Source organism: Myxocyprinus asiaticus, chromosome 35 (genome assembly GCF_019703515.2).
Source record: "Myxocyprinus asiaticus isolate MX2 ecotype Aquarium Trade chromosome 35, UBuf_Myxa_2, whole genome shotgun sequence".
In the NCBI taxonomy this organism is placed as follows: Eukaryota; Metazoa; Chordata; class Actinopteri; order Cypriniformes; family Catostomidae; genus Myxocyprinus; species Myxocyprinus asiaticus.
The window spans coordinates 1,025,746-1,047,312 of record NC_059378.1 but is presented as its reverse complement, the minus strand read 5'-3'; the positions used below and the strand labels follow the sequence as shown (position 1 = coordinate 1,047,312).

General features: G+C 38.6%; 2 protein-coding genes across 3 annotated transcripts in view; one reads left to right on the top strand and one right to left on the bottom strand.

The window, feature by feature from the left end:
- Positions 1-18,470, top strand: part of cntnap5l (contactin associated protein family member 5 like) — a 115,059-nt gene extending 96,589 nt beyond the window's left edge. For both annotated transcript variants that reach the window (XM_051672184.1, XM_051672183.1), the window contains exons 17-24: positions 1,659-1,877; positions 2,702-2,938; positions 3,839-4,072; positions 9,212-9,345; positions 12,437-12,524; positions 13,066-13,278; positions 15,329-15,403; positions 17,363-18,470. In XM_051672184.1, the coding sequence (XP_051528144.1) occupies positions 1,659-1,877; positions 2,702-2,938; positions 3,839-4,072; positions 9,212-9,345; positions 12,437-12,524; positions 13,066-13,278; positions 15,329-15,403; positions 17,363-17,559 (1,397 nt within the window). In that variant the 3' untranslated portion in view covers positions 17,560-18,470. The remainder of the gene's footprint in view (positions 1-1,658; positions 1,878-2,701; positions 2,939-3,838; positions 4,073-9,211; positions 9,346-12,436; positions 12,525-13,065; positions 13,279-15,328; positions 15,404-17,362) is intronic.
- The window catches only part of LOC127425923 (uncharacterized), a 393,067-nt gene that overhangs the window by 254,127 nt on the left and 117,373 nt on the right, over positions 1-21,567 (bottom strand). The window lies entirely within an intron of this gene.

Below are 21,567 nucleotides of genomic sequence, written 5' to 3'. Positions count from 1 at the left end.
AGCCACGTGATAAGATCCACGGATTGACGGTCTGAGACGCGTAGGCAACTGAGATTCGTCCTCCGCCAACCGGATTGAGGCGTGTCACTACGCCACCACGAGGACTTAGAGCGCATTGGGAATTGGGCATTCCAAATTGGGGAGAAAAAAAAACGTAATAAAGCTAATTTTAGATGAAAAAAAAAGTTATACTTTAAAGGCGCTCTGGAAGCACATTATCCTGTCACAAATCTGGTTTACCTGAATGGTCAGATTCATTTAATTCTCGTTTTCTGCAGTGTGTTTTACGAAAGATGCCGGTATCCAATGACGTGCACTAATTAATGAGTAGTAATTATAAATGCTTAACTAGTTTCTTTGTTTTTTTGAGTATTTAACCATTTTCTTGTGTGTGTGTGTGTGTGTGTGTGTGTGTGTGTGTATGTATGTATGTATGTGTGTATATATATATATATATATATATATATATATATATATATATATATATATATCACACACACACACACACACACACACACACACACTGTACATAATTTTGTTTTCAATTTTTCCTTTATCACAAATAATAGCCTATTCTGTTACATTTATATAATTAATAAATCGGTCTACACTAGAGGTACGTGATGTAGAAAATGCAGGTGCAATTGAGTATTATTCTTGTGATGAACTCGCAGCACAAAACATGGAGTGGACTTTTTATCTGTCCTATTACTCGTCTGAGGTAACGGCACTTCGATGTTCCAGGGCGAATTCAAAACTGCATTTTTTGCTTCCTTGAAGGGCACTCCTGAGGGAGGGGATGCCACTCGAAAGCTCGTTCAAAACGAAGTGAGAAAATTTATCTTTTCTCGGAGGGCCCTTCCACAAGACTGATAGCAAAGGGCACATTCATACTGTAATGCCATGTTTCCTTCAGAGTACCCACTTCAAGAGCTCTGCAGTTCAGAGTGAGTATAGGGCATAGGGAGGATCACTTGCGATTGGAATCTGCCCCCGATCTGCTGTAGCACCTCTATATAATTTTGCAGCCCTGCTGACCCACATCAGTGCCGGTCTCCATCTATATTGCTGCTTACTGTATTTATCCACTATGGACGTTAAAATAACCGCGTCTGCAACACTGTGCACATCGCAGCGTGTTCTGTAGAAGAGAAAAGAATTTGAGGATACAGCGCTGAAAGATCAGTGCTATCTGCGCCGAGCGCTTGCGCTGTACACAGCTCCGTTGTTTTGTCGCGCTGATCTCTTGAACTATAGAAATGGTGAGATGGGCCAGCAAATGTCAAGATGTCTCGCTGTCCGGATGGAACCAAGCCGAGGTCCGGATCTGGACTGCAATCCGCTAATTGGTGACCGCTGGTGTAGACTGTTATTATTTCGTCTTGTGGGATACATGTAAATATCTGTTATGTATCTTCTGAAGGGCACTAATAAAGGAAAATATCTTTTACCTCTTATGTTTATATACATTCTGATAAAGGGGGTGCAAACTTATGCACTCCACTGTACATCTTTAAAGAGAAATGCACTGGTATTGAGCAAGTCTGATATAGTTTTCAACATGTTTGTTATCAGAACTTCTCAGCAGTTCCCTTTAAAAAGAAGTGTGCTTTCGGTGAACTGTTGGCATTTTCATACTTTTTTCTTGTCGTTCTAAGCTCCCTCCACAGTGAACTTCACCATTGACCTGGGAGATGGACCAGTAATTCTTACTATTGGGTCACCTGTGGCCTTGAACGATCGTCAGTGGCATTATGTTCATGCTGAGCGGAATGTGAAAGAAGCTTCTCTGCAGGTCGACTCACTGCCCATGCAGCTCACTGAAGCGCCGTCTGAAAGACCCTACCGGCTTCAGCTCAGCAGTCAGCTCTTTGTGGGTACGCAAGTGTACAGCCATTTAATCAGCCCAGTATCACAACGGGGCTAAAATAACACTGACTGTGCATCAGCTATCCCTTAATAATACCCATTGGAAAAGAGAAACACCACTGAGATAAATTGAGTATCTTTGAGCATATTTGTAAGTTACTGTAAAAGTGCCAGGTTGGGTTGAATGTTATGAACTTGAACAAAGTCTAATAACAGCCTACGCTATCTTGCCCATAATCCGACTCGGGGAGGACTGACGTGCAGGGAGAGAGAGAGCGAGAGGGAGCGCGAGACATTGCAGTTTACAGCTTCATATCTACACTTGATAAAAAATAACTTAATAAATCATACAGATAAATTGAACAATTTATCATTTATTTATAAAGCTGAAATATATTTTTTTACCTGATAACCAGTAGTTCTAAAAAGCAACTATTGGCACTGATTAATTGGCATAACCGATATATTTAACACACAATTAATTTGTACTTGCACAGCTATACACAGATGCCTGTAACAAATCAGCTTATTAACAAAACAAAACAACAACAACAACAACAACAACATTTACATGAGATTAAAACTCATGGGTCTATTCTCCGGTCATGCACACAATAATTGTGCACATTGAAAAGCCGGTAAGAATACCAGTAAATGTTTTTACATATAACACAAAATCGGGGTACTGGGCAAAAATCTATGAGTGCCAATCAGTGTATGCTCAAACTTTTTATGACCATAGGAAAACTGTTTAAGGCATTTGCATGACCTTACATGTTGTCAGCCTATTAAACATAAGCATGTAAAGCGCTCACTGTAATCTCCCCATTAGGAGGAACAGCTTCGAGGCAGAGGGGCTTTCTGGGTTGCTTGCGTGCCCTCACCCTTAACGGGGTTACCCTTGACCTTTATGAGCGTGCAAAGACCACACCCGGGGTGAATTCCGGCTGCCCGGGTCACTGCAGCAGTGACAGCGTCTGCCATAACGGAGGGAGATGTGTGGAGGAGAGGAGCGGTTACACCTGCGACTGCACGCAGACAGCCTTCGATGGGCCGCACTGCAAAACAGGTGACATTGATGTTGTTACGATGCTCATTTATAGGTCTGCACCAATTTAAAGCGAGCTGAATGCAAGTCTCTTAAATGCTTGGTTTTGTTTTGTTTTCTCAAATGCCATAATCATTTGCTTTCTTGGTGGTACAAATGTTTTTATTGAGCTTACACTGTAAAACCACAGGAATTCAATCAATGCCTATGGAGAGCAATTAAATCAAATCTATAGGAGTTGATTTAATATCCATTAAAGCCGAGACTTGGTGTGAGCTGTTGGATATGGCGTGAGTTAAAATGGTGTAGAACAGGCATTAAAGTCAATCCTGTATATAGTCTATGTAAATGACCATATTTCATCTATCTTTGACAATTTTTCAGTCATTTTCAATTAGATCAGAAGTGTTGACCTGTGGAGGATGATGACACGGCCTTGATGGCAAAATCTCCTTGAATTCCTCGAGGCTGAGCTGACAGGGTTTGGCAGAAAGGCTTTTAACGACAAATGGAATTGAATTACAGTGGCCATCGCTCTGCCTCACACCCACCCAGCAGCCTGTCAGTCAAATTAGTGATGTAATGGCTTCGTTTCTTCACAATGCCATGCCACAACAGGACCCGCCACGCCACGCCTGTTTACTGCTAACTAGAATAGATGACCAGAAAATTAGACGAGACAGAGAGAATCAGTAGCACAGCTCTTTCACGAGCTCAGCTGCGGTTGGGGAGGAAACTATGCTAATGTTGTTGTTTTGTAATAACTCTGACAGATGAGATGTAGATTTCATTCACTCTTGCCTTTGCTTCCAGTCTGAATTTGCAAAGAGATGATGATGATGATGATGATGATGATGACGGGCTCCATAATGCAAGAGCTCAGTTTCAAGGGATTGCTGTGTCTCTGTGTGCCCGTCACAGCTCTGGCAGCGTCCTTTGAAAGCGGATCATCGGTCCTGTACACTCTCCAAGAGCTGTTTTCCGGAATACTGAATGAGGAAGCCAGACAATCACCGGCTGGTTTCCATGACAGTGAAGTTACCAAACCTCAAGAGGAAATCTCGTTGGGGTTCTTGACGCATCACGCGCCAGCCTTGATCCTCTCCGCTCACACGTTTGACCAGCGCCACATGGCTGTTATGCTAGCATCAAACGGTACCAAGTCATACATTACTCTAAATTGGGGCTTTGCTGGTAATGCCACTTTCATTATCGGTTACAAACATTAAATTAGAGAGTCATTTACTCACCCTCATGTCGTTCCAAACCTGTATTACCTCCTTTCATACATGGAACCCAAAATAGACCTTAATCACAGTAGTGCCACCTTAAAGTTTTGACGGGAATGACAACCAGGCTGCGACGAATGGACTAAAGGCCTCGATATACTTCTGAAGAAGTTCTTCTTCGTTCAGGGGTAAAAAGAAGCCGAGCAACAGTATACTGTTTACGAAAATCCTGACACCCGTCACACCGCTATGAGAGGTGTTTAGAGCAGCATTTAAATATGAGGACACAACATGTAAAACCTTTCAAATGCGTTATCAATGACTTTATGCCTCATTAATAATAACAATTATAATAATAATACATTTTATTTATATAGCGCCTTTCCAAAATCGCTTTACAATCAGTGTACAACCATTCTTTGAGTAGAAGTCACGTCGGTAAAAGAAGTCCATTTAACCACTTGATGATGATTTAAAGTAATATGCAGTAGATCATGTTTAATTTGTCTTGTTTACATTGTGAATTCATGATGCTAATGGGCTAACACTTGATACGTGGCCATAATATGCGCTGATTACACTGTTATTGTAATTTATGATGACACTGATACTACTGCAAAGTTGGGCGTATAAAAGTGTTAATATTCATAATACAGACAAAATAATGGTGATAGAGGCATATCTTACTTTGGGCAGATGGCACATGAGAGTATATGAGTAGATTTGATTCCTTTTGTAGATTAAACAAAATAAATAAATTGCACGACATGTTCTTGGAAAATATCTCTATGCGAACAATCACGCTGATGTAGGTAAACATGCACCAGCTCGCTAATAACTCTGCACGCCGGTATGTTCACGTTGAATACGGACTGAAAAACATAAAGTAATAGGTGGAGCTTCAGGTCACACCTACCGATGACATGGACCAATGGCTTCAAGAAGGTGTTTAGCAGCCGCTTAGAAGTTTTCCTAAAAGTTCGCCCAGACGAACCATTACAAACCACCGAAACGAACGCAAAAACACCTCTTTGGCCAGATTTTGTTCTAAATGATGACATACCCATTCGTTTTTCAATTTCGTATGAAGTATATCTGGGCCTTAACAGTCTCTTCAATTGCATGCACTGTATAAAGCTCATAGATCACATGTAATTTTCCACAACTGGTGTTTTCTAGAGTTTTTTTGTCTACTGAAATTTCTTGGAAAGATTTTTTTTTTTCCATCAGCATTGTGGCGTAAATGTGCACCAAGTCAAAAATATATCGGATATTAAAATGAATACATTTAAATTATTCCAGCATGTTGTATTAGTATTTATTTATTGACCCTTATTAATTTTAGATACAGTTCCTGAATAATGTTATTTCCATGCTAAATGCTAAATTTACTATTTATCTCCTTTTTTTTTTTTTTTATACATATCATATTTCAATGGGAATATAATTCATCACAGCGGACAGTTACGTGAGCAAACATGGTTTAAACATTAACCGTAACAAGATAAAACTGAAATGCATGGCTTTTTAACACTTTTGTGTTCAAATTTCAATGTTGCTTATTGGATCAACACAGGTAAACATCATATTATGCGAATACGCATTACATTACGGAGAGCTTACGACCTCCTAGCTAAGTCTTGCTTTAAGAACAGGTGATGCAACCAAATTGAGGCATTGACTAGTTCCAAACTAACTAGTAGTTACTAAGCCCTTAGTGTGAACTTTACGTGCCAACTTAAATGAGACCTTACACACAGCTGGTGCAACCCTACCCAGGGGTTCTCGAGCTCCAAAAGCTACTGTTAAAGGGACAGTTCACCCAAAAATGAACATTCTCTCATTTACTCACCCTCATGTCATCCTAAATGTGTGTGACTGACTTACTTCTGCTGAACACAAATGAAGATTTTTAGAAGAATATTTCAGCTCTGTAGCTCCATACAATACAAGTGAATGGTAACCTTTGAATGGAAAACTTTGAAGCTCCAAAAAGGAGATAAAGTCAGCATATACCCAATCCATCAGACTCCAGTGGATTACTTCATGTCTTCAGAAGTGATCAAGTTGTTTTTGGGTGTGAACAGACCAAAATATAACTCCCCTTTCCATTATATATCTTGACAGCAGTCTCCATGTCGATCGTGATTTCAAGCTCGATTACACTTCCTTTAGGGGCATCTAGTGCTCTGCACATGCGTCAAGAACTAGGAAGTGTAATCGAGCTTGAAATCATGATCCTGCCTTGGGACTGCAATGGCAAGAAATGTTCAATATACCGTGAAATATTTTGGTCTGTTCTCACCCAAAACCGATTTTGTTTTTTTTCCCCCATAGGGATTTCATAAAATCCTTTGTAAGAGTTGTAGCTCAATGGTGAATCACAACAGTACAAACTTATTTGAAAAGTGTATATGAAAACTGTAAGTGTATGATTAAGTGAAAAGTGTACTTCACGTATTTAATGAGGGATGAACTACAATCCCATGAAGCATTGCGACTGAAGTAATGGAATTAAAATCGATGGGCTTTAAAGTTGTTGATTAATTATAGAAACCATATATTGCAAAATATTCAGATATACACACATATATTAGTAGTTTGAGTGTGTAGGGAAAGCTACTCGATTGCGTCACTCACAGTGCATCATAGGAGTGGGCGGTCACTGCAGAGCTCTTTTGGCACACTTTATTTGCCATGATTCTCCAATTTTGGTGTATCTTTTTCTTCAGGATCATGTGTGGTATAGTTCTTTAACAGGAATTGCTCTATTAAACATGATTTTGCTTTAAATGAAGAAATAACAGACTGATGGCTTTAACAGAAGCATATACGTAAGGGATAAGTCAGACGGTTGTTATCGCAAAATAAACCTCGGCAGGGTGTTTAGGACCCCAACGTGAAGCAGAGGGGTCTAGTATCACCCTATAGGATTTTTTGCGTCAGAGATCTGTTGGCGTTTATTTTGTAAATAATGACCGTTGGACTGCTCATTATCCAGCTTATTACAAGACTACTTGTCAAATAAAAACATAAATGGACGTGAAACATTGATATGAGCTGAAGTTATTTTATAAGTTTACTTTTAGATCGCAGAGTGATACGAGTAGTAGAAAGGTGACTCTAAATACCCGGATGACCAGTCTGATGCATCTTTTTTTTTTTTTTTTTTTACTCCCAATTTGGAATGCCCAATTCCCAATGCACTCTAAGTCCTTGTGGTGGCGTAGTGACTCGCCTCAATCCGGGTGGCGGAGGACGAATCTCAGTTGCCTACGCGTCTGAGACCGCCAATCCGTGCATCTTATCACGTGTCTTGTTGAGCGCGTTACCACGGAGATGTAGCACGTGTGGAGGCTTCACGCTATTCTCCGCGGAATCCACGCACAACTCACCACACGCCCCACTGAGAGCGAGAACCACATTATAGCGACCACGAGGAGGTTACCCCATGTGACTCTACCCTCCCTAGCAACCGGGCCAATTTGGTTGCTTAGGAGCCTGACTGGAGTCACTCAGCACGCCCTGACTCCAGGTGTGATAGTCAGCGTCAATACTCGCTGAGCTACCCAGGCCCCCCAGTCTGATGTGTCTCAATCCTCGGATGTGCAGTTGTTACTTAGAAATATCAGACCGCTAGATGGCGCCATTAACCAGTCATAGTTAAGTATTTCAGAGACCTGTGTAATAACATCAATTGACAACCTCGGATCTCACGGGAAGTCTGTCTTTAAAGGTATATAAGTTATCATTAATAATCAATTTGCTGATGGAGAAAATAAAATGGGATTTTTACTTCCATAACCAGCAGCTTGAACATTCTTCAAAAATATTTTCATTTGTGTTCCACAGAAGAAAGTGAGTCACACAGGTTTGTAAAAACATGAGGTTTTTAAATTTTGGGTGATCTATTTCTTTAATACACATACAAATATCTGCCCTCAATTGAGCAAAATGCTTTCATATGTTTTTCAAGTATCTAGAAGTTAAACAGCAGAACAACTTTAGTTTTAAAAGAAGCCCAGAACAGATTGGCCAAGTTTTTAATCTTACACCCTGCAATTTTCTCGCTGGCACTGACTCTTACAACATGACACCTCAATATGCTTGAAATTCACATCAACTAAAACAAATCATGTACAGACACACTCTCGCTGTCTGTCTCACACACACACACACGCATCAACTCAAGAGCACATGCCATCTCAGCCAAAAGCTCTTGATATTGTCTCTCGTCACCATTTACTCTCACACATCTCTGGTTAAAAGAATTTGACTCCATCTCCTCGAGAGCACACGACAGACTATCATTTTTCCCGCACAGCAGACAGCAATGCATATCGCTTTTTGACATAGAGGGATAAAACGAGGGGGAAATGGAGAGAAGCACTGATGAGAACAGCAGGAAATTGGGAAGAGAGAAAAGAGGGAAATGCATGATTAAGTAAAGACTGAAATGAGAATAAATGGAAGCAAGTAAAAGCTAGAGAGGGACACATGATAATGCAAAGTCATCGTCGTTAGCTTGGGCATGCTCAGCTCGGTTATCCCAAATGACTGGTAAAAGTGTTAAAAATGCACAAATTGGTAATTGCAGTGAAGAGATACACTAATTCGCATAGAAAGCACAGTCTGTTCTTTTATTGGCTATTTTGGCATCTTCGTATTGCATCTTGACGGGATAGTTCACCCAGAAATGAAAATTCTGCAATTATTCACACCCTCATGTTGTTCCAATCCCATATGACTTTCTTCTGTGGAACACTAAATGAGATGATAGTCAGAATGACAGCCTCAGTCACCATTCACTCATTGCATCAGTCCCAAAAGTCTGCCTAATATCTCATTTTGTGTTCCATAGAAGAAAGTCTGTCATACAGGTTTGGAACAACATGAAGGTGAGTAAATGACAGAATTTTCATTTTTGGTGTTTCAGTGTAAAAACCTCCTTATCCTGGTTGATATTATTCATTCTTGTCATCGTATAAATTTATCATGTCTGTTTTTATTACAACAAACAAATATACTTTGACTTTAAGTTAAAAGCTTTACTCTGATTTCCTAGGCAGCTTGCAGATACGATACTTGTTGAACCAGGAAAAATCAACGGAAGTGTTCAGCCCGATATCAGCCAGTCTAGCAGACGGGCGCTTTCACTGGGTCAAAATCAGTCGAAAGGGACAGGAACTTCTAGTCCAGGTGAGTCTTTGGGCCTCTGTCTCCATAGTAACACGCATAGGTGTCTGATTTCTACAGGGGTCTTTATGAGGCCTCACACAAATTGGGCCTCATTCATGAAACATGTAAATATGAGTCATTTCTGAGTCATTTGAGCGAAAATAGACCTTCCCGAAAACTTTCCGCTGGATTCACAAGCGCTTCATAATCCTCAGATTTGTTAGTAAAACGTGTGTTAGTGAATTCCAAACATTCGTAAATAGGGGGCGTGTGCACGTTCAATCACATTTATCATAATCCACGGCCATGAAAACGCCATAGAAGGAAGTCACCAGACTCGCTAGTAACTGCTGTTAACATCTATGCGGAACAATAATGAAATCGATCACATCATAACATTTTGATTTAGCAAGAACAATAGCGTCTTAAAGAAAGTGAGGACTTAAAGTCATCACATGGTTTTGCATCATATGATGCTCCTTTTTGAATCAAACAGTTCAAGAAGTCAGTAAAAATGGTTTGACATGAGTGTAAAACATGTTCAGTTCACGCCAAACGGTGGATGTTCACCATCATTAATCTTCTCTGGTTCAGTTGAGCGCATCGCCAGCATCATCTGTGAAACTTCTCGGGTAAATCATGATGGTAACGTTGATATACTTGCATCTGGAGAAATTAATAAAATGCCTGAAGAATGATTTGCAAGCTATACGACAATATTTACAATTTTTTTCCCCTGTTGTATTGTGTACGCATCTGCCCGCGATGTTTATTTATAGGTTTAACAGCATTAGCATTGACCATACGTTATCAACTGAACGCGATTTACTGATGCTTATACTTAATTATAAAAACCTAAATTATAGAGCTCATATTAAATAAAAAATAAAAAAAAACTGTCCAACCAGTCACGTTAGAGGGCATTCATTTTTTAGAGAAAATCAAACGAGTCTTTCCTTGAACGTTTCACCCCATGTCAAGCAATTCTGCTGATAAAATAAGCAGAAAAAAAAAAAAATATATATATATATATATATAAAAAAAGAATTACAAATTGCTAAAAAAAAAAATTATTTTATTTTTATATATATATATATAAATAAAATAAAAAAATTTTTTAGCAATTTGTAATTTTTTTTTTTTTTTTTTTAAGGTCAATTTAACACCATTTAATTATTATTTATTTATTTTTTTTCATTACTTATTTCATTTCACTTCTATCAAAATGTAGTCATGACAGTTTGCCTGAAAGAACACAACACGGTCAGATGTCTTACACAAAATTTACACGTGTTCGGGAGCAGGTGTGAATTTTGTTTGTACCAACTAACGTTTAGAAAATACGAAACTTTAATGAATCCGAGAATATGTCAGTACAGTTTTACGATCGATTTACACAAAAATGTGTTCTTCTCAGGTTTCATGAATGACGCCCAATATGAATGTTTTAGATCTCTCTTCATATCTGTAAGATGCTATTATGAAAATTCTACTACAAGAATGGGAATGAAAGACTTTTAGGTACCGAATGATCAGGGACATTGCATTTACAACACTTTCAGAAATGATTCATTTCTGGGAGATTATCATTGCAGTCTAAAGCAGTGAAGGGGTGCACAAAAGGAAAGAAAAAAAAAAAAAGGATTTTGCTTTAACCTATAAAACAAAATGACTTAAAATAAAAGGTTCAAGGCTATAGAAAGATTTTTCCAATTAACTGCAATCTTCATTTGAACGCCTTCAACATCTACCTTGGGGTTTTGAGAACTTGTGTTTTTATGCAAAGTTAAACAGTGAGATTTTTTTCACTGTGTCGAGAGTGAAAGTTTGGTTTGACTCGTTCCTGTAATGTGTTTCCAAAGACAAAATTCACATAATCCATTAGTCCTTGAATAATGTCTCTTTTTATATTCTTTCTGTTCTCAGCAGTTAATACAGAAACTGTGTGACTCTCTCATAAATATGCGCTCAACCAAAACAAAACACTGAACTGCCGGTTTTCTGAAAGAGTATCGTTTTGGCACTTGTTCTACACATCAGTGTAAATACTTGTAAATAGTACAAATTATGCATGTGAAAAATAAACATGTAGGCCTAACAGTATATAAATACACTGTCTATCAAAATGATGGAAAACAAATGATCAAATAAAATGTGAACAATTTATATTTTCCAAATGTACCAAGTTAGGATGTCCCCTGTATAATTAACTACACCAGTCTGTTCTAATTATGCATTTCACGGCTCATTTGGCACGGTTTTGTTTGCGTTGATAAATAAATGTCATAACTGGCAAATTCAGATTAATGATATTTGGCCTTTGCTACACGTCTTTGGTTTTTGTGTCAATAAAGGTGAACTTGAGCCTCATTGGTGGTGGTTTGTGGGTACTTACGGCATACAAGATTGAGAAATACTGGTCTAAAAGGATGAAAAACAAATTTAGCCAGCTACGTAAAACCGCAATCAAGCAAAAGCCTCTTCTAACTGGTAGCATTAGCATTCCGCTGAACGAATACCTATAATTACCATGGACTTATAACAAATATCACTGTAAAAAATACGGATTTTATGGAAGGACTTTTTAATAACTATTATGGACCAAGCTATCAGTTTTCCTTCTGTGTCAAATCTGTTCTCTTGTAATGCTCTCTGATTGTAGGGAAATGTAAGTTGTTTTGTTTGCCATCAGAAATCCAAAGAGATGACTGTTTTTTTAATCAGTAAATCTGTAAAGAAGACCCAACTTAGTCACACTGTCAGAATATTTCAATGTAGCCATATAAAAATGAGGTGTTTATTTTGTTGTTAATATCATAATTTTCATCTGCATCCCAACCTCAAAATCAATGCTGTACTCTCAAATGTGGGTGCCACTTACATGGGTGCTACCAAAGCTGGTGCCACATTTTCACAAATAAACCCTGATGTGGCCCAGGCTGAAATTGAATTGTTTTAAGCTATTCCTCGACCAATACGTGTCGGTATGGATCCGGCGTTGTGGACTTGTGGACGCACGCACAACAGCACCGCTGCAGAAAAAAATCCTAAGGGAAACACTGTGACTGGTATAAATCTTATCCAAATGATCTGTCATTATATGCCTCTCCAGATTGACAACACAATAAGTCAGCAGTACAGTCTGTCTCCTGGCTCTGCTCTCGGACCTGTCAGGACACTGATTCTGGGAAGAGTTCAGGGTGAGTTTCAGAAGAGTTCCTCATGTTCTTTGTGTGCTGTTCTACACTCTTCTACTTCACTAATGTGGCGTCAGGTGTTTGAATCTAGGCAGATTAAGACAAGGTGGGTGGTTGAATGGGCAGAGCTGACGAGGGGTGTACAATATGCAGCTGTTTTTGACAGCATTGTGACAGGAGTTTCTCAGTGTTGCCTTGGAAACCTTTCCATTTTACATGATAAATGAGAAGGGTTTGTAGGTGTAATGACCCCAGCACTTTGACAAAGATGAGAGAACATTCAAGATAAATTACCAATAAAGCACTTACAGTGACAACACCTTTTATAGACATGTCATTAGCCATTATAAACACAAAATGAAATGGCCAAGCACTGAATGCACTGATTTATTCTGCTTTAAACATGCTTTTTAGACATTAAAAGTGGTGCCCATGTAGTATAATAATGAAGCTTTAAAGCAGATTAGAGAGAGTTTGTTAATCTGCTGTAAAAGAGCAAAGCCAGAGCAGTGATTTGACCAGTTGTATGTTGAATTCATTTCAGGTGGTGACATCGCTGATAAGGAACTGGTCCATGCTGGATTAAGAGGGTTTATTGGCTGTTTGTCCTCTGTGCAATTCAATCAGGCCACCCCTTTGAAGGCAGCCCTACAAAACAGCCAAAGCCCGTTAGTTACCGTCATCGGCCGGCTCGAAGCGTCAGGTTGTGGGACGATATCAAGCTCCAACACTCTAACCGATACACACACACTGTCAGGTAAACACACTCCAATTAAACTCAAGAACTGGATCATGACAATATTTTCAGCCAATTACTTTGGACTTCTAAAAAGAATCTACGTGCTTCTTTATTTACATTAGATTTAGTTTATTTTTGCTCTATTGGGGGCCAGCTGAACAGTTACTTCCAGTCTAGACAGCTTTTGTTGATTATACGGCAAAGTGTTTCGGTACAACTTTTGCCGCAGATGTGCGTAACTAGGGCTGTCACGATGATGAAATATGGCTGACGATTAATTTTCATGCAAATAATTATGATTATGATGTATAATTATGCACAGGGGTAGAATGACATGAAAAATAATATTTTAAAAATCAAAACATTTCCAATACTTAAAATATGTCTCTGTAAAATGTCAAATCGACCAAGGCTAAAGCTGACAAAAAACCTTGTTTTTGGAACCCAAAAAACTTGAATATATTTTATATTATATGATATTATATTATAGACCTCCTGAGACCAGAGCGTGACTGACGTGTGCATTTATTTATTTTTAAACCAAATAATTTTCCCAAGAATTGATGTCCACATATGTGGACAGCGAGACTAAGTTGTGAAATGTTAAATAATACCAAGCTAGAGAAAGTATGATTATTATTATTATTATTATTTTTTTTTTTAATCCACTTTTCTCCCAATTTGGAATGGCCAATTCCCGCTACTTAGTAGGTCCTCGTGGTGGCGTGGTTACTCCCCTCAGTCTGGGTGGCAGAGGACAAGTCTCAGTTGCCTCCGCATCTGAGACCGTCAATCCGCGCATCTTATCACATGACTCACTGTGCATGACACCGCGGAGACTCACAGCATGTGGAGGCTCATGCTACTCTCCACGATCCACACACAACTTACAACACGCCCCATTGAGAGCGAGAACCACTAATCACGACAACCGGGCCAGTTTGGTTGCTATGACTGGAGTCACTCAGCACGCCCTGGATTCGAACTTGTGACTCCAGGTGTGATAGTCAGCGCCATCACACACTGAGCTACCCAGACCCCCAAGTCAGATTATTTTATCAAATAGTTTATAATGTTTCCAGGAGTGTTGATTATTCATGTTTTTGAGACGTTACAGACATTACATCAGAAATTAGCATAATTAATTCAGATTCAAAGTAATGTCCAGCATCATCCAATCACTGTCAACCATGTTAAAATAAAATGATACATTATAAATTCTGAATCTATGTACTGATTATCATTGTCACATGTCTGTCAAACATGTTGAGTGATCCAAACATCATCTGCAGCCTGAAACTGAACTTTTGATCAGATTTTAGGAGTGAATGCACTTAACTGCATAGAGACCTATAGGATGCTCCCTTGCTCCCTATTTAGTGAATGACTTAACCTCCAGTGTGCAGTCTGTCTGCACTGGTCTCAGAACAGTTAGAAATGCACCTTATTTTCATCCTAACTCCATACCAGATGTAGTTTTGTTGGCGTTTCTCCCAAAGACAAACTCCACTGTGATCTGCACGATGTAGTTTGGTCACATGACTCGATGCCTGGATAGTTTACCCCTTAGTGACAGCCTGGAGTCTGCTGAACTGAGATCAGTTGGTCAGGCAAGAACATGGAAAGATGAATGAATTAATGTAGTGATTAAATATTTTGCTGTCATCATCACAGCATTATGAGTGTTGCCATAGAAACAATTCATTTCCCCCATCAGAGGATGTGAACAGTTCCCAGTAGAATCTCTGAGTTGTCATTTTATACTTATTAGTAATGCTGACACAATGTGAACGCAGCATTAGGCCATATGAAAAGATATACAATGGTTCTTTAAAGAACCATTGTAAGAGAAATGATACAGTGTAACATTCAAGGACAAACCAAAATGCAGAAAGTGAGAATTGATTTGTGTGACATTTAAGGATAAACTATTAGTACCTGAGGGGCTGTGTGAATCTATCTCCGATGGTTTGAGACCGTTGCTATATACAGTAGCAATACAAATATGTTTGCTATATAGCCAGTGTCTCTTAATTCTCTCTCTCTCTCTCTCTCTCTCTCTCAACAGATGACTCGGCAAAATCAGACAGCGGCAAAGACCCAGTGACAAAGGAGGATCAAACTGATGTGGCATTAATAGGAGGTATAGGTCCTAATCATATTGTGCTCTGGGAAACACTTTTAAGAATAATAGCCAGCTGTGACAAGTAATAGATTGTCCTTGGCTATGAAGCTTTACAGCCTCATATCTTAAAGGAATATTCCAGGTTCAATACAAGTTCAGCTCAATCGACAGCATTTGTGGCATAATGTTGATTACCACAAATTTATTTCAACTCGTCCCTCCTTTTCTTAAAAAAAAAAAAACAAGCCAAACTCGATGTTCCAGTGAGACACTTACAATGGAAGTCAATGGGACCCATTTTTGCATGTTGAAATACTCACTGTAGGATAGACACATGACATAATGTGTGTTAACCTGATTTTACTGTGATAAAATCACTTACTAAACTTTTCTGCAAAAAGTTATATTCAATTTTACAACTTTGTTGTCATGACGATGTGGACAAACCTAAAACAACCGTAAAAACGATGATTTAAACAACTTTACAGCTCTAATAATACACAAGGTTTAAAAGAAGAATTAATGTAAGTGCTTTTATAAAATTATAAACTTCACATTTCTGCCTTTAAACCTTCCAAAAATTGACTTCCATTGTAAGTGTCTCACTGTAACCTCGACTGGTGCTTTTAAGCTTGGATGGGCCCACGAGAAAAGAAAAAAAAAAAACAATCGTCAAAATATGAATAACTTCAGTCTTGATCAACACAAAATAGGTGTCATGTGAAAGCTTAGAAGCTCTGCTGTCTAATACTTGTAGACATTATGACTAAAACTGAACAAGTGCTTTGAAATCTGCAGACAAATCAGAAGTGTTCTGTTTTGATAATTTATTTAAAAAAATGGCACTGTACATATTGCAGTCATTAAAAAAAATATTAAACTGATCAAATAGCCATGTGTCATATGTTGTTGGAAAGTTCTCAAAGAGTAGAATACAACCAGCCTATTTGTTTTACTCACAGACAAAAATATAGTGAGTAATAGCTAAGTATATGCCTTTGACAATTATGTTGGTGTTGCTTATATGCCACGTTTTTGCTTTAACTTCACGGAAAACAAACAGAACATAAAATATAACATACCATTACTTAGAGGAGGTTATTATCTTTCAAATGAGGTATGCCCACACACAAGGTAATCGGATGCATAGATCATTAGATAATCCACGTGAAGCATGATACAGACTCAATGATGACTCAAATGACACAGAATGAAACTCATTCTGTGAAATCTCATTACTAAAATCATGTCTGCATGCTATGCAAACCTTTAGTCATTGTTGTGTTTGCATGTGCAATTAGTTCTTATGTACAATTATTATGTTTTATTTGTTTGGGCACATTTTTGGACACTATGATAAATTATTTTTGTAATGCTATATCTTTTGATTGCTTTGTCATATTAAAACTTTTCTCAGACACAGTTGACATGATTGGGAACAAAACAAAAGCAGTTTTTCTGAGCCACTTTATTTATACTCAGAGATATATAATGTCAAATAAGAAAAACAAAAGAGTTAATTTTTGGCTAAAATTTTTGTGTGATTTTTCAGTCTCAGAATGTATCAGTCTATATCATTTAAAAAATTTAAATAATTATTAAAAGTTTTCTTTACAATGATACCAAACACGTGACCCTTTTTTTCGAGTTATAAGCCTTTCATTTTGGGTATGCCACCGAAACTGGAAATCTTAAGTTGTATTGAACTCAGAATATTCCTTTAAGTGTTATATCTTAAGTTTAGTGCATCTATTTTGTGCTCTTCTCATTTCTACCTCTGCAGCAATGCATTTGAAAAAGATAAAGAATGCATTCTCCATTCATATTGTAAGCTACATTTATGACGTTCAAAACAACGCCATTTCATTCTAAGTAGTAACATCAGATAATATACTTTACATTCATTATGTGTTCCTCTATCTACATTTTAACCCTAAAAATGTTAACATTGCCCATCCTAATTCATCTAATAAACAGGAGTAGTGGCTGCAGTGGTGTTCATCACACTCTGTGCATTGGCCGTGATTATTCGCTTCCTGTACCGACATCGACGGACCCCAGCGCCCACCGGAATCACCAGAAAGACGCACCGTCCCAGCACAGAGCATCCACCATACCGGCCCGAACTGGATCCACACAAACCACACCACGACAGCAAAGAATACTATATATGACCTCTTCGTGTTGTGCTTGACCTTTATTTGAACGGCCTGTTTCTGGTGTACATGCTAACAACAACAGAGCCTGTTTCACACTGTATCTGTCTTCACCGCAGGCTGAGCAGCCAATCACAAGGCCTGTTGGGGTGACCCGACAGTGGCTAGCTTTCATGGGCTGGGGTACGACATTAATGTTTGTTGTTTTCTATGAAGAGAGTAAGGCTTGTGTGAAAATGGTGTGAATGTCCCTTGGATGATGGCAGAGCTGTATATTGTTATTTAAAGGCATAATAATAGGTTAAACATGCACAACACACACTTTCCAAGTAAACAGCACAGCAGGAATGTTGACGCATCTCTCTGAATGATCATTACCCAGCGTGCCCGTATAGAGAGTGGGCATCAGTTAATGGACTCCAAAGCCCAGTGCAGAGCGTTTTATGGCAGGGAGGTGGACCTTCCCAGATGTTTTTAAAGGATCGATCATCATTCAACGTGTCCAAAGACAAAATATTAAAGACGTCCGCCTCTGACAAGCCCTGCAGTTGATGTTGAAACTATCGACTGGTGCAAGGAGCCACAGCAGGCTGGGATTAGCCACCAAATGACTACAAGTGTACATCAGCAGTGGCTGTGGGATGGGATGAGTCATTTGTGTGTATCCCAGTTCACACGGGCCAGACAGATGCAGGCAATTTAATTATCTATCCCACCGTGATCGAGCCGGTCATGCAACTGAGCGTCCTCCGTGTGCTCCTGGAACAAATGTCCTCCTCATTGAAGTGCATAATATCTAACAACAACAAAAAAAAAACTAGCTTTCTATCAAGAATTAATTCTATGGCCGTTTTTTTCTATATAATTACTGTAAATGAGTGTTGTATATACATTTCATAATTATATTTAATAAATGGCGCTTTCTAAGAGCTTATGGGTGCATATGACCTTTTGAACTGGTTTGGTATATATATGCAGTAATGAACGTGTGTAAAGGCCAAAGTATACTTTGCGCATTCGCGTTGCTGATCGTGCCGCGTACAGTATGTGCGAGCGTAAATCCAGTCAGATTTTCTTGTCTCGCGGGCGCGGTCATCGTCTGTGTGCAGCGTCGGCACACGTGCCGGCCATTAACTCTACTAAAAGAGTATCACAAAGAAGTTGCAGAGGGCATGCGTCAAACGTGTTTGTATTCGCTTGCGGCCAGAAGCGTATACTCACAAAGGCAACGCAGTCGACCAGGCGTGAGCTGATCCGGAACATGCAAAGGGGCCTTAAGGCTATGTTCTCAACAGCATACTACTTCTACTGTTTGAGCAGTATATAGTATGGATACTATATATAGGCTGGTTAAAAAAAAAAAAAAACATTGATCTTGGGTGCTCATTATGTTGATCGCAAGACAACTACTGGTTTATCTTGTTAAAAGGCCAAAAGTAGAGAAACTACTGTACACAGAATGCGAATCTTAAAGATCATTATTTTATTACCTGTGCACTGTTTGACTGACAGGCGGTTTCTCTCTGTAATCATGCTTATAATGTCCATGTAAAAAAATGCAGTTTGAATTCTGTAAAAACGCCATCTTGTTGAGGCAAGAGCGTGCAGCAGTCTAGTTCCGGAAGTAAAAATCCCATTAATGTATCCCATAGACGAATTGATTTTCAATGATAACTTATAAACCTTTAAAGACAGACCTACAGTGAGCTACGAGGTTGTTCATCAATGGTATATGCTTCTGTTGAATCCATCCATCTGCGTTATCTCAACTTCATTGTTTAAAAGTAGTGTTTGATGACAAACTGTATAGTGAACAACTACATTACCCATGGTACAGCAGAGAAAGATCGACCAATCAGAGAATTGCGGCCAACGAAACCCATGAAACGTGCCTCTGAGCGACCGCGCACTCCCATGACGCACTGCGAATGACGTAATCGAGTGGGCCTCCCTTCACCTTCAAACTACATCCTGAAATTAATTGTTTTATATATTCCCATTGTTTTTTTTTTATTCAATTATATCATTCACAATTATTTTACAGTGTCCATGTTACACATATTACATGCTATTATTATTAATTACTATAATAATAACAAAAAACAATACGTAAGTACAAGCAGCTCTACAAAATAATTGCACAGCAAATACATGTAGTTAAATACTATTTATCTATAACTACATATGTAAATGCACAGTAACATGAACACTTTCGATTTTCAAATACTTTTTTGCATCTAAGTTCCTGATGTTGTGATTCTCCTCAGAGCTGGTTGGTTCAGTTCATGACTCACAACACTTTTATGAAGGATTTTATAAAAATTCTATGGAAGAAATGAATGGGTAAAACACTTCCGGAACCCAGACAGCTGAATAAGTGGACGGCACTGTTGCGCTCTATAATATAAACAGTCAGTCAAGTCTAAAATTTATGTAAACGGAGGGACACATTTTTTTTTTTTTTTTTTGTATTTCTATCCAAATATCCAATGGACTTATGCAATAGAACCGCCACTGAATGCATTCTAAACATACAGTGAAGACCAGTCATTTTAGTTTGTTACATTTCATTCCTTTATTCCAATTTCTGAATGTTTACTTGAATACTTGATACTGCTGTTGAAAACTTAATGCACCGTTTTCTTCATTTGTATCTTCATGATCTGTTGTTTATATTTACGCTATATCTTATAATTTGTATCTAAATGATATCAAAACATCAAATGACTTTAGTTGCAAGTAAAATGAACATTATGGGCCGTATTTTAAAAGTGCTGGTGCTAAGTGTGACGCTATGCTTTAAGTAGGGGTGCCCCCTGATAGTCGACCAAACGTTAGTCGTTGAGAAGAGTCTTGGTCGACCAAGTTTTGATTGGTCGGTTGGTCAGCAGAAAAACAAAAACTCCACAGGAAACCGACGAACACTGGTATTAGCGCTGGTTGGATGCTAGGTGGTATTATGGGGTAATTTTTGTTAAGCAGGATTAGCGTTAAGCCTGCACAAAGCAAGACATCTTGATTTCAAACTTTGAACTTTATTTTTTATTTATTTTAACTAAAAATTCAAATGAAACTTGAAAAAAAATAAGTGCAATTAAAATGTGTGTTGTTCAACTTTTTGAAAGATGACTTTACAACAGTTGTCAACATCTCTCTGGCAAAGAACCTACTTCATCTGTGCACTCTCTACCGGTCGGGAATTTCGTTATCCGGGAAAATACATTGTGCTTGAATACATTCGTTTTGTTCCCTCCACGATATATATATACACATACATACACACACACACACACACACACACACACACACGTGAGAGAGAGGGGGAGCGTGTGTGGTCACCTGTTCCCACACCCAAGCAAAGATCCTGTCAGCTTTCTGAAGATCAGCTTTCTCAGTGGAAAAATAGCCGTCCAAGCGGGGGTATTCCTCTCTATTTCGCGTTAGCCGGTGCACAAACGTCTTTCACTATAGAAACCAAATCTTCTCCGCCATTTTAAACAGCATGTCCTCTCCAATGTGGAAACTCCAGTAAGAGGGAAGCGCCTTGAGTTTGTGTAATTAATGCTGAAGTTGTTTGTTTAAATCCGTTTAAAGCTATTTCCTAGCTTTAGTAGTGTAGTAGTAATACGAGCGATCACGGAGCGCTGTTGTATGTAAACACTGACTGATGCGGATTCACTTCATCAACTGGCTCATATTACACACAAAAATTATCTTATGCCACCACCTGCTGGCTAACATATGTAATGTAAAAAAAAAAAAAAATACATATAAAAAGACACATACAGTAGCTCAACACACATGCACTACTATTACTCTTTAGTTTAGAACGGCAGGAACACAAGCGGAGTGTTACACACAGTGAAGCGTGCGAGTGCTGATGGTGTGAGAACATCAGTACTCATGGAACATCTCTCGTCCAATCATGCATCAAGTCTAGGTGAAATTACATGCACATAGCACTAATGGGCTGGGTAAGGTGCAATTTAATTCTGAGGTTCTTCTCTGGTTATTGCACCATCTGCG